Raw genomic sequence first — 16,430 nt, 5'->3', positions numbered from 1 at the left:
GAAACGTACTTTCAATCTTCTGGATGTTTCACAAATGGAAAATTGACAATAAAACAGACTTCTGTTTTACTTTGAAAGTCACGGCCGGAAATTGTAGATGCAGTTTGTTTCGCCGCTCGCGTCCCCAGGTGTGCGGGTGTCTCTGTCCGCCAGGTGTCGCTGTGTTCCGGCTCCCTGCGCTAGTGACCCGGTAGTGACCGGCTGCGGGTCAGCGGCCCCGGCATGGCGTTAAGGAGCTGCGCGGTTCTGCTAGCACGGAGCGGACACCATGTCTTACGAGGATCCGCGAGGCCGGACAGGTCAGTGACCGCAGCCGGAGAGAGGGGCTCTGTGCCGGTGAACGGACCGGAAGTCCTCCGCTGATTGGAGTTAGCGCTGTTAGCTCTGTTAGCTAGCTGTGTGTCACTGTTAGCTCTGTGTGTCACTGTTAGCTCTGTGTGTCACTGTTAGCTCTGTGTGTATCTGTTAGCTCTGTGTGTCTGTTAGCCCTGTGTGTGTCTGTTAGCTCTGTGTGTGTCTGTTAGCTCTGTGTGTATATGTTGGCTCTGTGTGTCACTGTTAGCTCTGTGTGTCACTGTTAGCTCTGTGTGTCACTGTTAGCTCTGTGTGTATATGTTGGCTCTGTGTGTCACTGTTAGCTCTGTGTGTCACTGTTAGCTCTGTGTGTCACTGTTAGCTCTGTGTGTATATGTTGGCTCTGTGTGTCACTGTTAGCTCTGTGTGTCACTGTTAGCTCTGTGTGTCACTGTTAGCTCTGTGTGTCACTGTTAGATATGTGTGTCACTGTTAGATATGTGTGTCACTGTTAGATATGTGTGTCTGTTAGCTCTGTGTGTATCTGTTAGATATGTGTGTCACTGTTAGCTCTGTGTGTATCTGTTAGATATGTGTGTCACTGTTAGATATGTGTGTCACTGTTAGATATGTGTGTCACTGTTAGCTCTGTGTGTCTGTTAGCTCTGTGTGTATCTGTTAGCTATGTGTGTATCTGTTAGCTATGTGTGTATCTGTTAGCTATGTGTGTATCTGTTAGCTCTGTGTGTGTATCTGTTAGCTCTGTGTGTATCTGTTAGCTATGTGTGTCATTGTTAGCTATGTGTGTCATTGTTAGCTGTGTGTATCCGTTAGCTCTGTGTGTGTCCGTTAGCTCTGTGTGTGTCCGTTAGCTCTGTGTGTGTCCGTTAGCTCTGTGTGTCTCTGTTAGCTCTGTGTGTGTCTGTTAGCCCTTTGTCTCTGTTTGCTCTGTGTGTGTCTGTTAGCCCTGTGTCTCTGTTAGCTCTGTGTGTCTCTGTTAGCTCTGTGTGTCTATGTTTGCTCTGTGTGTCTATGTTAGCTCTGTGTGTCTTGTCTCTGTTAGCTCTGTGTGTCTCTGTTAGCTCTGTGTGTCTCTGTTAGCTCTGTGTGTCTATGTTAGCTCTGTGTGTCTTGTCTCTGTTAGCTCTGTGTGTCTCTGTTAGCTCTGTGTGTCTCTGTTAGCTCTGTGTGTCTCTGTTAGCTCTGTGTGTCTCTGTTAGCTCTGTGTGTCTATGTTTGCTCTGTGTGTCTATGTTAGCTCTGTGTGTCTTGTCTCTGTTAGCTCTGTGTGTCTCTGTTAGCTCTGTGTGTCTCTGTTAGCTCTGTGTGTCTCTGTTAGCTCTGTGTGTCTCTGTTAGCTCTGTGTGTCTCTGTTAGCTCTGTGTGTCTATGTTTGCTCTGTGTGTCTATGTCAGCCCTGTGTCTCTGTTAGCTCTGTGTGTCTTGTCTCTGTTAGCTCTGTGTGTCTCTGTCTCTAACATTAGCTGGGTAGCTAACACAACATTAGCTGGGTAGCTAGCGTAGCTCAGGTTGTCTCTTCTCTGTTGTTGAACGGTCCTGTTTCTCCACCAGGTGTCCTCACAGCCTCCAGCAGCGATGCGGCTTCAAGAAAGCCGCCAAGAAACCCGAGTCCAAGAAGGAGGACCTGGTTCCCCCCCAGGCAGAGTCCTCTAAGGCGTCGGTCCAGCGCCGGCCCCCCGGGGCCCACCCGGAGAACCGGGCACCGCCCACCTCCCCCCAGGCCTTCAGCCGGCTGCTCAGACCGCTGGTCTTCACCGTGGGGGTAAGGCGGTTTACCTGCTGGAGGTGATGTTGTTGTCTGACTGTTGTTTATATGGGTCTGTCTGACTGTTTCCTGTCTGACTGTTGTTGTTTGTTGTCTGTTTTCTGACTGTTGTTGTATGTTGTCTGTTTCCTGTCTGAATGTTGCCTGTCTGACTGTTGTTGTATGTTGTCTGTTTCCTGTCTGACTGTTGCCTGTCTGACTGTTGTTGTATGTTGTCTGTTTCCTGTCTGACTGTTGCCTGTCTGACTGTTGTTGTATGTTGTCTGTTTCCTGTCTGAGTGTTGCCTGTCTGACTGTTGTTGTCTGTTTCCTGTCTGACTGTTGCCTGTCTGACTGTTGTTGTATGTTGTCTGTTTCCTGTCTGACTGTTGTTGTCTGTTTCCTGTCTGACTGTTGTCTGTCACTCTTGCTGTATGCTGGCTGTTGCTGTCTGTCTGTGGCCTGTCTCACATTGTTGTCTGTCTGATTGTGGTTGTCTGTGTCTGACTGTTGTTGTCTGTCTGACTGTTGTCTGTGTCTGTCTGACTGTTGTTGTCTGTCTGACTGTTGTCTGTGTCTGTCTGACTGTTGTTGTCTGTCTGACTGTTGTCTGTGTCTGTCTGACTGTTGTTGTCTGTCTGACTGTTGTTGTTGTTTGTCTGACTGTTGTTGTCTGACTGTTGTTGTTGTTTGTCTGACTGTTGTTGTCTGTGTCTGACTGCTGTTTGTCTGACTTTTGTCTGTGTCTGACTGTTGTTGTCTGACTGTTGTTGTTGTCTGTCTGTTGCCTGTCTGTCTGTCTGTTGCCTGTCTGTCTGTCTGTTGCCTGTCTGTCTGTCCCGACCAGCTCCCAGTCGGTTATTAACTCCGTCTCAGTTCACAGGCTGCTCCTTCGGCTCGGCGGCCATCTGGCAGTACGAGTCTCTGAAGTCTCGAGTGCAGAGCTACTTCGACGAGATCCGAGCCGATTGGCTGGAGAAGCTGCGGCCTCAGAAGCGAGGAGACGTCCGCAAAGAGGTGAGGCGTTGCCCTGACGACGGTCTGAGGGTCGCAGGCTGAGCCCTGATTGGCCGTTTGTCTTTCAGATCAACCAATGGTGGAACGGCTTGAGCGAGGGTCAGAGGACGGTCACGGGTGAGACGACGCCTCGTTTAACTTCCTGAAGCCTGATTCCACTTCCTGGTCTCGGTTCATGTGAACGGTCTCTTTTCCCAGGGGTCATTGCTGCTAACGTCATCGTGTTCTGCTGCTGGAGAGTTCCGGCTCTGCAGCGCTCCATGATGAAGTACTTCACCTCCAACCCGGCGTCCAGTGAGTCTGCATGCTGGGCCTCAGGGCGGGGCGCTCAGGGCCCCAGGGCGGGGCGCTTAGGGCCCCAGGGCGGGGCGCTCAGGGCCCCAGGGCGGGGCACTCAGGGCTCCGGGGCGGGGCGTTTAGGGCTCCAGGGCGGGGCGTTCAGGGCCTCATGTTCTGATCATGTTTTAGATTCAGCTTACAAACAGATCCAACCAACAACAAGTCTGTCTCTGTCCCCCCTGTCTGTGCCCTGTCTGTCTGTGCCCTGTCTGTCTGTGCCCTGTCTGTCTGTCCCTCCCCTGTCTGTCCCCCCCCCTGTCTGTCCCTCCCCTGTCTGTCCCTCCCCTGTCTGTCCCCCCCCTGTCTGTCCCCCCCCTGTCTGTGCCCCGTCTGTCTGTCCCCCCCCTGTCTGTCCCCCCCTGTCTGTCCCTCCCCTGTCTGTGCCCCGTCTGTCTGTCCCCCCCTGTCTGTCCCCCCCTGTCTGTCCCTCCCCTGTCTGTCCCCCTGTCTGTCCCCCTGTCTGTCCCTCCCCTGTCTGTCCCTCCCCTGTCTGTCCTTCCCCTGTCTGTCCCCCCCCTGTCTGTCCCTCCCCTGTCTGTCCCCCCCCTGTCTGTGCCCCGTCTGTCTGTCCCCCCCCTGTCGGTCCCTCCCCTGTCTGTCCCTCCCCTGTCTGTCCCCCCCCTGTCTGTCCCCCCCCTGTCTGTCCCTCCCCTGTCTGTCCCCCTGTCTGTCCCCCCCCTGTCTGTCCCCCCCTGTCTGTCCCTCCCCTGTCTGTCCCCCCCTGTCTGTCCCCGTCTGTCTGCCCCCCCCCTGTCTGTGCCCCGTCTGTCTGTGCCCCGTCTGTCTGTCCCCCCCCTGTCTGTGCCCCGTCTGTCTGTGCCCCGTCTGTCTGTCCCCCCCCTGTCTGTGCCCCGTCTGTCTGTCCCCCTCAGAGACGCTGCTGTCCCCCATGCTGCTCTCCACCTTCAGCCACTTCTCGTTCCTCCACATGGCCGCCAACATGTACGTCCTGTGGAGCTTCTCCTCCAGCGCCGTGTCCATGCTGGGCCCGGAGCAGTTCATGGCCCTGTACCTGTCTGCAGGTCTGTCTGCACCCGTCTGTCTGCACCCGTCTGTCTGCAGCAGCTCCAGGAGCTTTGCGCCCTGCAGACCCGTTGATGTTCTCTCTTTTCTGTTTCAGGAGTTGTTTCTACGTTCTTCAGTTATGTGTGTAAGACGGCCACCGGGAGGTTCGGCCCGTCTCTGGGAGCCGTAAGTCAGACCAGACCCCGTGAGACCAGAACCACTGAGACCAGAACCACTGAGACCGGACCCACTGAGACCAGAACCACTGAGACCAGAACCACTGAGACCGGACCCACTGAGACCGGACCCACTGAGACCGGACCAGACCCACTGAGACCAGAACCACTGAGACCGGACCAGAACCACTGAGACCAGAACCACTGAGACCAGAACCACTGAGACCGGACCCACTGAGACCGGACCAGACCCACTGAGACCAGAACCACTGAGACTGGACCCACTGAGACCGGACCAGACCCACTGAGACCAGACCAGACCCACTGAGACCGGACCAGACCCACTGAGACCGGACCAGACCCACTGAGACCAGACCCACTGAGACCAGACCCACTGAGACCGGACCAGACCCAGTGAGACCGGACCCAGTGAGACCGGACCAGACCCAGTGAGACCAGACCCACTGAGACCGGACCAGACCCACTGAGACCGGACCAGACCCACTGAGACCGGACCAGACCCAGTGAGACCCGACCCAGTGAGACCGGACCCACTGAGACCTGGTCCTGGTTTTACCTAGACCTGGTCCTGGTCTTACCTAGACCTGGTCCTGGTCCTGAACCCGTGTTGTCCTCAGTCTGGAGCCATCATGGCTGTCTTGGCCGCCGTCTGCACCAAGATGCCTGAAGCCAAGCTGGCCCTCATCTTCCTGCCCATGTTCACCTTCAGCGCTGCCAACGTAAGACACGCCCACAACCATAACCACGCCCACAACCCACCCCACATAACCACATAACCACGCCCACAACCAAACCACGCCCCCGCCTGACAGACGCTAGCTATCTCATCGTCTCTCTCTCTCTCTCTCTGCAGGCGCTGAAGGCCATCGTTGCCATGGACACAGCTGGTGTGGTTATGGGATGGAAGTTCTTCGACCACGCGGCTCATCTGGGCGGAGCTTTGTTTGGAATGTGAGTCACGTGACGTATTTATTGATGTGTTGATGTATTTATTTATTTATTTTATTTAAGGGGAAGTACTCTGAGTATGCGTCTAAAGTACTATGTATGTACTAGTATGCGTACTGCGCTTCCCACTGCAGTAAAGGACCTTGTGTGACTTCCCATCATGCTCTCTGTTCTCTCCTCAGCTGGTACATCCTGTTCGGTCACGATCAGATCTGGAAGAACCGAGAACCTTTTGTGAAGCGCTGGCACGACCTGAGGACCGGAGGGGGCGGAGCTAATGGAGGAGGGGGCGGGGCCGTGTAGGACGCTGGCACGACCTGATAACTGGAGGGGGCGGGGCTAACAGAGGAGGGGGCGGAGCCGTGTAGGACGCTGGAACGCCGGGGCTGCTGGGAAAAGCAACATGTAAAGATGTATAAATGTACAGAGGCGAGCCTCACGTCCATATTTATAAACAAGCATCATGTTCGTTGTGATTATTGTGATTATGTTTGTTTATTATTTCGGGAGAAATAATCTCCATAGTTAAACTATTAATTTAAGGCTTTAATAAAAGTTAAACATTAAAACAACATCCGTTTCAAATGAGAAGAAGTCGTTGTTTCTTTCTGCTTTTCTGTTTGTTGGTTTCCTTTGAAATTAAACTGTAAAATAATGAGAAGCGATTCTGCTTATTGACGTCATTGCCTTCCTGCTAAGCCCCGCCCCTTCACAGCAGTCAGAAACACAACACAGAGATGTAGATATACATATAAATAACCAGGACCTTTAAGTAAGTTTAATATGTTTAAGTCCGGATTGATTTTGTAAAACTGTTTTTATTCTGAAGTTTGAGAGTTTAAAGGTTTTTACTTTTGTCTTTAACTTTTACCTGATAGTTTTCTTTTTTTATAAAAAGCTTCATATCTCAAGAAGTTCAAAGGCAAGACGCCAAAATAATAATATTTTCTGAGAGATGAGACTCTTGCGAACGCGTCGATGTTGTTTGTGGGTCTCTAGGCTACACGATGACTGAAGCAGAAGCATTCCAACTAATAACTGTCAAATGAATAAATTAGAGAGAAGAGAGGAAGAATATACTTTATTTTATTTTCTCATAATTACTAGTTTTGCTTCAGCCGCGCCCTCTGGTGGACAGACTCCATTTATACTCTTATTTTATATATATTTTATATATATGTATATATATATATATATATATATATATACATATATATATATATATATATATATATATATATATATGATTTATGTTTGTGTGTTGTGTTCGTATTGTTGGTTGTTATGCTGTCATGTATTTTTTATTTATTTGACTTATTTGTTGTCTAGTAATGTGTAACTTGTAAACACTTCAAATAAAATGATTGAAAGATTTAAACAGATTTAAACAGATCTACAGATGAGTGACAGAGCTGAACCTCGGGTTCATGTTCGTCAACAACGTGTGTTCTGCTGACCGGTGGGTCAACGACCCCCAGAGCCAGACCAGGGTCTCACTGAGACCAGATCACTGAGACCAGACCACTGAGAACAGATCACCGAGACCAGCTCACCGAGACCAGCTCACCGAGACCAGATCACCGAGACTTGATCACTGAGAACAGATCACTGAGAACAGATCACCGAGACCAGCTCACCGAGACCAGATCACTGAGACCAGATCACTGAGAACAGATCACCGAGACCAGATCACCGAGACCAGCTCACTGAGACCAGATCACCGAGACCAGATCACTGAGACCAGATCACTGAGAACAGATCACCGAGACCAGATCACTGAGACCACTTCACTGAGACCAGATCACTGAGACCACTTCACTGAGACCAGATCACTGAGACCAGGTTCTCTCTTGAGACCACTTCACTGAGACCAGATCACTGAGACCACTTCACTGAGACCAGATCACTGAGACCAGGTTCTCTCTTGAGACCACTTCACTGAGACCAGATCACTGAGACCAGGTTCTCTCTTGAGACCACTTCACTGAGACCAGATCACTGAGACCAGGTTCTCTCTTGAGACCACTTCCCTGGAACTAAGCGGACAAACTGCTACAGAGAAGAACCAGAAGGTAAGAAGTTTACTGAGGATGTACTATATATATAATAAGACTTTTACTGCGTGTGTGTATTTATACTGCGTGTGTGTATTTATACTGCATGTGTGTATTTATACTGCGGTCTAGAGGGGATTTACTGTGTTTGATGGTCAAAATGTGTTTTGATGTTCTGCTTTATGAAGAAAACTTTGTGAATCTTTCAGGTTTTACTAAATCGTCCCTAAAAGCTAAAAGTGTTGAAACCAAGTGGAGAGATAAGAAATGTTTCCTTTATTTGTGTGTGTGTGTGTGTGTGTGTGTGTGTGTGTGTGTGTGTGTGTGTGTGTGTGACACTCGTTGTTGAAGGAACTTGCCTGTTTTAAGGTACGAGGATCCAAGTCTCATGTGGTTCATAAACATAACTCTGAAACTCACATCATGTGTGAACCAAAAACATGGAGGATCCACAACAAGACCTTGAGGAACCCCATGGGGAGGAGCCTGTTGTGGACTTCCGGTTGTGGACTTCCTGTTGTTGACTTCCTGCTGTGTTTTCAGGTGACTGAAGGTGCCTCCAGGCTTCTCTAGGCTTCTCCAGGTGGACATTGCGCAGCATGGCGGTGGGCCTGCAGGTGGCGGGTCTGCTCCTGGGCGTGGTGTCCTGGTGTCTGCAGTCCAGCTGCACCTCCTCCCAGGTGTGGAAGGTGAGGAGTCAGCAGGAGTCGGTGAGCAGCAGCCAGTGGCAGTTCGAGGGTCTGTGGATGAGCTGCGTCGCCACGTCGCTGGGCTCCGTCCAGTGCAGCCGCTTCAGGACGGTGCTCGGACTGCCGGGTGAGCTCCCATGATGCACCTTGTTTATTGAGCGGATCAAATATTGGGAGGTCTTCAGTCAGGGGTATCAACCAGGAACGTTGGAGGAGGGTCGTTCTCAAACTTTTGGATTCTGGTTTCTACCCGAGCCTTCGTTAGGGGCTGGACGTGGATGAGAACGCTCCATGGAGGAGATGGCGTTCATCATCAGTAGATTCGGGCTCTTGTCGTGGGTTGACCTCTCCCAAACAGGCCAGAGCACTAGATCTCAGTGGAGGTGCTGCGGCTCCCCATTTGGAGTTGGTCAGTTTCGGTACAATGTGGTTTCGGGAGCTGACTTTGGATTCAGTGTTATTGTAGTGTGTAATTATTTTAGTGAAGGTAGGCGTGTCTTTTTGAAGGTATACGTGTCTAATTGAAGGTAGGTGTGTTTTATTGAAGGTAGGCGTGTCTTTTTGAAGGTAGGAGTGTCTTATTGAAGGTAGGCGTGTCTTATTGAAGATAGGTGTGTTTTATTGAAGGTAGGCGTGTCTTTTTGAAGGTAGGTGCCAGGGACGGCCTTGGCTTCCTGCTTAATCCAGCGATCTTTATTGTTATGAATACATGAATAAATCAACGGTTCTGTCTGCAGCTCACCTGCAGGCCTGCAGGGCTCTGATGATCTTGTCCCTGCTGGTCGGTTTGGCCTCCATCATCGTCTCTGTTCTGGGACTGAAGTGCACCCGGATCGGCAGGACCTCGGAGCACCTCAAAGGCCAGATCGCCCTGAGCGGAGGAGTGCTGTTCATCCTGTCTGGTGAGGGACCGCATGGAGTTATTGATCTTCCTCTCATCCTCATGTCTTCACATCCTCACATCCTCATGTCTTCACATCCTCATGTCTTCACATCCTCATGTCTTCACATCCTCTGTCCTCTGTCCTCCTGTCTTCCTCAGGTGTCTTCACTCTGACTGCAGTGTCCTGGTTCGCTGCCAGAGTGATCCATGAGTTCTACGACCCGCTTTACGGAGGAGTCCGGTCAGTCCTTCCTTTGGTTCATTGATTTTGGTTCATTGATTTAATTCAATCAATAATAGTTAAGTAGATCAATTATCATTTATTGATTACATTTCACTTAGTTTTGTTTAAATAACTGAATTTTATTTTTATTTGGTCAGGAAAATCATACATGGAATATTACTTGTTGGGACGAGACGTAGAAAAATTACCTCTAATATTATTGATTGTATTTAAAGTAATTGACCCTCAAATGTGAGTTATTTTATTTTGTGAATCCAAATCAATTCAACCCAGAAATCCATTACAAATATATGACATTGATGAAATACGTCATGGATATGAATCAGGTTTTCTTTTTGTCTGGCTATAAAACTGAATCCAACACATTCTAACTGTTGATTTAATGATAATTTTCACTATTTCATGAGTTTAAACCGAGCATTCTGCTGACTGTGCTGGTTCTGCAGGTTTGAGCTGGGTACTGGTCTGTATCTGGGCTGGGCCGCCTCCTGCCTGGCCGTCCTGGGAGGCTCTCTGCTGTGCTGCTCCTGCAGGAAGACGCCCTCCGGCCCGTCTGCAGGGTACTCACGCTAATGCTAGCTAACGCTAGCTGGCTGACCTAGCTAACCAAAGACGGCCAATACTAGGACTCATGGACGAAGCTAACGCTAACTAATGCTAGATAGCTAACCTAGCTAACCAAAAACGGCCAAATCTAGGACTCATGAACAAAGCTAACGCTAACTAATGCTAGCTAGCTAGCCTAGCTAACCAAAGAAGGCCAATACTAGGACTCATGGACGAAGCTAACGCTAGCATTAGCTTCGTCCATGAGTCCTAGTATTGTCGTCTTTGGTCATCAGATGTGGTCAGCAATGAAAAAAACAACTCTGATGTATTATCTACAGCTGTTATTTGAATGTGTCAGATTCATATTCACGCTGATCAACAACGAAGTGTTTTTAATTGTAAATGTCCCGTTTCCTCCTGCAGGCAGTTTTCATACAACTTCTCCTCCACGAGTGAAGGACAGAAGATCTACCGAGCGGCTCCGGCCTCAGACAGCAGCAGAGCTTACGTCTGAACCGCCGTCTCCTCTTTAACTCAAGGAGTTTCATTGTGAAGGGAACCTGCTTTGATTTATTCCGACATCTTTTTTTATCAGGTCAGAGTTACAAAAAAACAAAAAAAACTAAACTTTCCAAACCGTCCTGATTGTTTTATTTTGAAAATACTGTAAATAAATGTTTCCTGAATCTGTGTAAGTGTTTTTCTCTCTGAAACCCAGTGGTTCTCAAACTGTGGGGCGCGACCCTCTAGTGGGGCGCAGAGGTATTACAGGTGGAGCGCGGGGGGAGATGCAGATTCTTTTTTTTTAAATAATTCTTTATTAATCCCAAAGTGGGGAAATTATTCTCTGCATTTTACCATCCTTAGTAATTAAGGAGCAGTGAGCTGCTGTGAAGCTCTGGGGCTTCAGGGTCTTGCTCAAGGACACTTCAAGGACACCTCAAGGACACTTCAAGGACACCTCAAGGACAATTCAACATGGAACTATGGAGAACAGGGATGAACCGCTACCTTGTGGTTTCAGGACGAACACTCACTCCATGAACATGATAACTTCACATAGTACAAAAGTACAAAGTACACGGACATAAAACGTCTTAAAAAATACATGGAGAAATGCTGTACTTTATGTAAATGTGTAGTTACGTTAACAGGTTACGCTGCTCATCACGACTCAATGATTCTTGGCCTTTTGCTAAAAGCCTCCGTGAGATCTGTGAGGTCTTTTCTGCTGTTGTCTCTCAAAACAGAAAACAGATCTTAGCTCAACATTGAGCATTAATTGAGAGCCGTATCAAATCTACAACCCTGTTTATAAAGATGTGTAGAGGAAAGCAGCTCACTGCTCCACTATTATTGATACAACCTGATGCTCACACATCTCACTCATTCTGTCTCACAGGTCGAACCTTATTGTTATTATCTTGAAAATATATTCAGTGTAAAACAGGTTAATTGAGCCACAATAGTGGCGTCAAACTCAAGGCTTCATAAAGTTCACAAACCAACGAGAGACAGGAAGTCCTGGTTGTAATTGTCTCATGTTGGAACCTTTACAGAACCAAAACTCAGAGAGAACAGATCTTTTATTAAATATGTCACCGCCATGAGCGTCATGTTTGACACTTTCATTAAATGAATATTCCGGTTGGTCGACATTTGAAGGAAGAGTTTAATCCCACGCCCTGTGAGCCTTTCAAGTGAAGCCAAAAGACAACTCCCTCACCAGCTATGACTGCGATGTTCGGTGACTTCTAAGGCGGAATGTGTGCTGCCCTGAGTTCTGAGGCGGGATTCAGGTTTAAGTCGAGGCGGGGTTCAGGTTTAAGTTTCATTTCCTCAGAGTGGAAGATCTGTGGACTGCAGCCATGATTGAGAAAGGTCTGTTTGGGTTCTGCTTCTGTCTGCTGGCGTTCTTCTTCCTTGTCCGGCCCGGTCTGGGTCGGGACCTCGATCCGGCTCACTGCCTCGTCTCCGGGAACTACAACCTGATCCGCCTGTCAGAGAGCACGGACGAGACGAGCTGCCGGCAGGACTGTGTCGCAGAACCGGGCTGCCACCTGGCCGTGGTGTCCACGGCGCTCGGCGGCTCCGTTGAGTGTCTGCTGGTCGACTGTCTGAACCGGAGCCGGCTCTCGCAGCCCCGAGACCCGAGCGCCAGCATCGCCGTGTACCCCAAGAGCAGCGACGAAGGTGAGCCGGGTTTTGATCAGGACCTCCAATGGGTCTTTGGAAACAGTAAAGAAGAATACAGCATCAGTATTAAATATACAGACGGAATAAAAAAAATATATAAAAGTACTTAAATGTATTATATATTGCACCAGATGAATGTAATTAAAGTGTTAAAGTGATAGTGGTCTACTGTGAGCTGGTTGTGCAGCCTGACAGCAGCGGGAAGGAAGGACGTTCGGTACCTCTCCTTCAGACACCTGACTGAGATAAAAACAGGAGGTTCGTACAGGAAGTAGATTTATCTCCAAACCAACTGTCCACTGAGTTACAGATGTGTCTTTACCGATGTAAGTCTCTGGGTGGAGGTCCATCCTGGTCCTTATAGTGATGGACCAGGAAGTTGAAGCTGATTTTCTTTGTAAAATCAGCTTCAAAGCCCGGCGCTCTGCCTGAAGGCTAATGGTCAAAGGTGAGCATAAAACCCAGAAAGCATGATGGCGGTATGACGTTTCTGTTAGCTTCATGTATAATAACGTGCGGAAGGGTATCGTCTTCCTTTATTCTCTTTTTCTTTGGTGCAAATATAAATATTTGAATATTATTAAGAAAAATAAGTACTTTTGCTAGATCCAACCAGACCATGACGCTGGGGTTAGCTTAGCTTTGGTTAGCTAAGGCTCAGTTCAAGCTGCTGAAGTCGTAAACTGAAGGTCCGTCTCTGGGGAATGAGTCTCCCAGCGACTAGGTTCAGGTTTAAGTGATGAAATCAGAGCCCCACATCACTCCTTCACAAGCTGCGGTAGCTTCACAGCATCAGGTTTGCAGACCCTCCCTTCCTGGGTTCTGCAGAACCCGGGTACCATAAGAGAACGGAACAATTGGCTGCATATGAATGCCAGTGAAACCAGACTGTTCTGGTCCACGTCTCTTCTTCCCCCTCCAGTCCTCCGATGCCGTGACTTTGAGGACCGGACTTCCTTCAGCAGCTGCCGGACCGGGGAGCCCAGGTTCTTCTACAACAGGACCAGCTACAGCTGTGAGCGATTCTTCAACGGATGCGGGTCCAACAGGAACTCATTCCATAGCCGCGAGGGCTGCGAGGCGCTGTGCAGTGAGAAGTGTAAGAGACCTCTTTGATGTTCTGAGGACGACTTCCTGTCTGCTACACACCATGAACCTGTTCCTCCATCCCGCCCTGTCAGATCTCTGCTATCGGCCCGTGGACTACGGTCAGAGACCCCCATCTCACCTCAGCACCGACCCCGCCTCCCAGGACCGTCAGGACCACCAGGACCACCAGGACCGCCTCCTCGACAACCTCCTCTTCTACAACGTGTCGAGCTTCAGGTGTGAAGGGTTCCACTTCAGAGGCGGTGCGTCCAACGGGAACATGTTCAGCTCTGTGGAGCAGTGTGAAGGCCTGTGTGGAGGAGTTGGAGGTAAATATTAAATATGAATATAAACATGAGAAACATTATTAAAATTATTAACATTATTAATGAACATATTCAGCCCTGTGGTGGTGTTGGAGGTAAATATTAACAGTATTAACAAGAACAGGTCTCCCTGGGTTCAGGTGATTACACGTGTTTCCTTCATTATCTTCATCTCTATATGTTTATTATTTGTGTTATTTATCATTATCTGTGAAATAATTCACAATATTTCTGATTCAAATCCAGCTACTACCAGTCAACCTGCTGTGGTATCAGGTGAGTTCATACTTGTCTTTCCTGCACAATATTTTACTTGTATAACTGTGTCATCATCACTATATTTATAATGATTTTTATATTATTATTATCTAATATATAATTGATAATATTTCTGATTTTGCTCCAGCTACTACTACCAGAGGACCTGCTGTGGAACCAGGTGATTACACATCTCTGATTCCTTCATTATCTTCACTTGTATAATATACTTATATAATATGTAATGTATAATTGTTTCAGGTTATTGTTTACGTCATTTACTCAGAGAGTTGATTAGGATTGTTTGTTTTAACCAGATGCTCCAGCTCCAGAAACTCCAGCTCCTGTCACCAGAATGCCAGGAGGTATTCACAACCTTTACTATCTTTACTGCCTTAACTACCTTCATTTGCTACCTTTACTATCTTTACTGCCTTAACTACCTTCATTTGCTACCTTTACTATCTTTACTGCCTTAACTACCTTCATTTGCTACCTTTACTATCTTTACTACCTTAACTACCTTCATTTGCTACCTTTACTAGCTTTACTACCTTAACTACCATCATTTACTACCTTTACTAGATTTACAAGCTTCACTTGCTTTACTAGCTTCACTACTTTTAATAGCTTTACAACCTCCACTAGTTTTACTACCTTAACTACCTTCTCTACCTTCTCTACCTTCACTACCTTAACTACCTTCTCTACCTTCTCTACCTTCACTACCTTCTCTACCTTCTCTACCTTCACTACCTTAACTACCTTCTCTACCTTCACTACCTTAACTACCTTCTCTACCTTCTCTCCCTTCTCTCCCTTTACTACCTTCTCTATCTTCTCTACCTTAACTACCTTCACTACCTTCTATACCTTCACTACCTTCTCTACCTTCACTACCTTCTCTACCTTCACTACCTTCACTACCTTCACTACCTTCTCTACCTTCACTACCTTCACTACCTTCACTCCCTTCTCTACCTTCTCTACCTTCACTACCCTCACTACCTTCTCTACCTTCTCTACCTTAACTACCTTCACTACCTTCACTCCCTTCTCTACCTTCACTACCTTCACTACCTTCTCTACCTTCACTACCTTCTCTACCTTCTCTACCTTAACTACCTTCACTACCTTCACTACCTTCTCTACCTTCACTACCTTCTCTACCTTCTCTCCCTTCTCTACCTTCACTACCTTCTCTACCTTCTCTACCTTCACTACCTTCTCTACCTTCACTACCTTCTCTACCTTCTCTACCTTAACTACCTTCTCTACCTTTACTACCTTCTCTACCTTCACTACCTTCACTCCCTTCTCTACCTTCTCTACCTTCACTACCCTCACTACCTTCTCTCCCTTCTCTACCTTTACTACCTTCTCTATCTTCTCTACCTTAACTACCTTCTCTACCTTCTCTACCTTCTCTACCTTCTCTCCCTTCTCTACCTTCACTACCTTCTCTACCTTCTCTACCTTCTCTACCTTTACTACCTTTACTACCTTCTCTACCTTCACTACCTTCTCTACCTTCTCTACCTTCACTACCTTCTCTACCTTCACTACCTTCTCTACCTTAACTACCTTCTCTACCTTTACTACCTTCTCTACCTTCTCTACCTTCACTACCTTCACTCCCTTCTCTACCTTCTCTACCTTCACTACCCTCATTACCTTCTCTCCCTTCTCTCCCTTTACTACCTTCTCTATCTTCTCTACCTTCACTACCTTCACTACCTTCTCTACCTTCACTACCTTCTCTACCTTCTCTACCTTTACTACCTTCTCTACCTTCACTACCTTCTCTACCTTCTCTACCTTTACTACCTTCACTACCTTCTCTACCTTCACTACCTTCTCTACCTTTTCTATCTTCTCTACCTTCACTCCCTTCTCTACCTTCTCTACCTTTACTACCTTCTCTACCTTCACTACCTTCTCTACCTTTTCTATCTTCTCTACCTTCACTCCCTTCTCTACCTTCTCTACCTTTACTACCTTCTCTACCTTCTCTACCTTCTCTACCTTCTCTACCTTTACTACCTTCTCTACCTTTACTACCTTTACTACCTTTACTACTTTCTCTACCTTCTCTACCTTCTCTACCTTTACTACCTTTACTACCTTCTCCACCTTCTCTACCTTCTCTACCTTCTCTACCTTTACTACCTTCTCTACCTTCTCTACCTTCTCTACCTTTACTACCTTTACTACCTTCTCCACCTTCTCTACCTTCTCTACCTTCTCTACCTTCTCTACCTTTACTACCTTCTCTACCTTCTCTACCTTCTCTACCTTTACTACCTTTACTACCTTCTCTACCTTCTCTACCTTCTCTACCTCCTCTACCTTCTCTACCTTCTCTACCTTCTCTACCTTTACTACCTTCTCTACCTTTACTACCTTAACTACCTTCTCTACCTTCTCTACCTTCTCTACCTTTACTACCTTCTCTACCTTCTCTACCTTCTCTACCTTTACTACCTTCTCTACCTTCTCTACCTGAGGGTTCAACTAAACATGGACATCTGGATAAAGAGTAACATACCTCTCAAATAGTTGACATCCTGATCTTCA

General features: G+C 47.7%; 3 protein-coding genes across 3 annotated transcripts in view; all 3 read left to right on the top strand.

Moving 5' to 3' along the window:
• Positions 1-217: 217 nt before the first annotated feature.
• Positions 218-5,868, top strand: parlb (presenilin associated, rhomboid-like b; the record flags this gene model as incomplete). The annotated part of the gene is made up of 10 exons (XM_079225101.1): positions 218-299; positions 1,867-2,077; positions 2,936-3,076; positions 3,145-3,193; positions 3,275-3,370; positions 4,288-4,437; positions 4,536-4,606; positions 5,235-5,336; positions 5,471-5,568; positions 5,748-5,868. The coding sequence occupies exons 1-10, from the start codon at positions 223-225 to the stop codon at positions 5,866-5,868; spliced, it is 1,116 nt and encodes a 371-aa protein (XP_079081227.1). The 5' UTR covers positions 218-222.
• A 2,350-nt stretch (positions 5,869-8,218) lies between these two features.
• Positions 8,219-10,498, top strand: LOC306743050 (claudin-1-like; the record flags this gene model as incomplete). The annotated part of the gene is made up of 5 exons (XM_079225529.1): positions 8,219-8,435; positions 9,046-9,210; positions 9,351-9,432; positions 9,882-9,995; positions 10,408-10,498. The coding sequence occupies 5 exons, from the start codon at positions 8,219-8,221 to the stop codon at positions 10,496-10,498; spliced, it is 669 nt and encodes a 222-aa protein (XP_079081655.1).
• A 1,354-nt stretch (positions 10,499-11,852) lies between these two features.
• Positions 11,853-16,430, top strand: part of LOC306742562 (uncharacterized protein) — a gene marked incomplete at its 5' end in the record, with an annotated part of 5,426 nt that continues 848 nt past the window's right edge. The window contains 6 exons of the mRNA XM_079224952.1: positions 11,853-12,177; positions 13,103-13,279; positions 13,362-13,598; positions 13,842-13,871; positions 14,002-14,034; positions 14,171-14,218. Coding sequence (XP_079081078.1) covers positions 11,853-12,177; positions 13,103-13,279; positions 13,362-13,598; positions 13,842-13,871; positions 14,002-14,034; positions 14,171-14,218 — 850 coding nt within the window. The remainder of the gene's footprint in view (positions 12,178-13,102; positions 13,280-13,361; positions 13,599-13,841; positions 13,872-14,001; positions 14,035-14,170; positions 14,219-16,430) is intronic.

This window comes from Taurulus bubalis, assembly GCF_910589615.1.
Source record: "Taurulus bubalis genome assembly, chromosome: 10".
NCBI lineage: Eukaryota > Metazoa > Chordata > Actinopteri > Perciformes > Cottidae > Taurulus > Taurulus bubalis.
The sequence above is the reverse complement of the archived record's forward strand: the minus strand, read 5'-3'. Positions and strand labels throughout refer to the sequence as shown.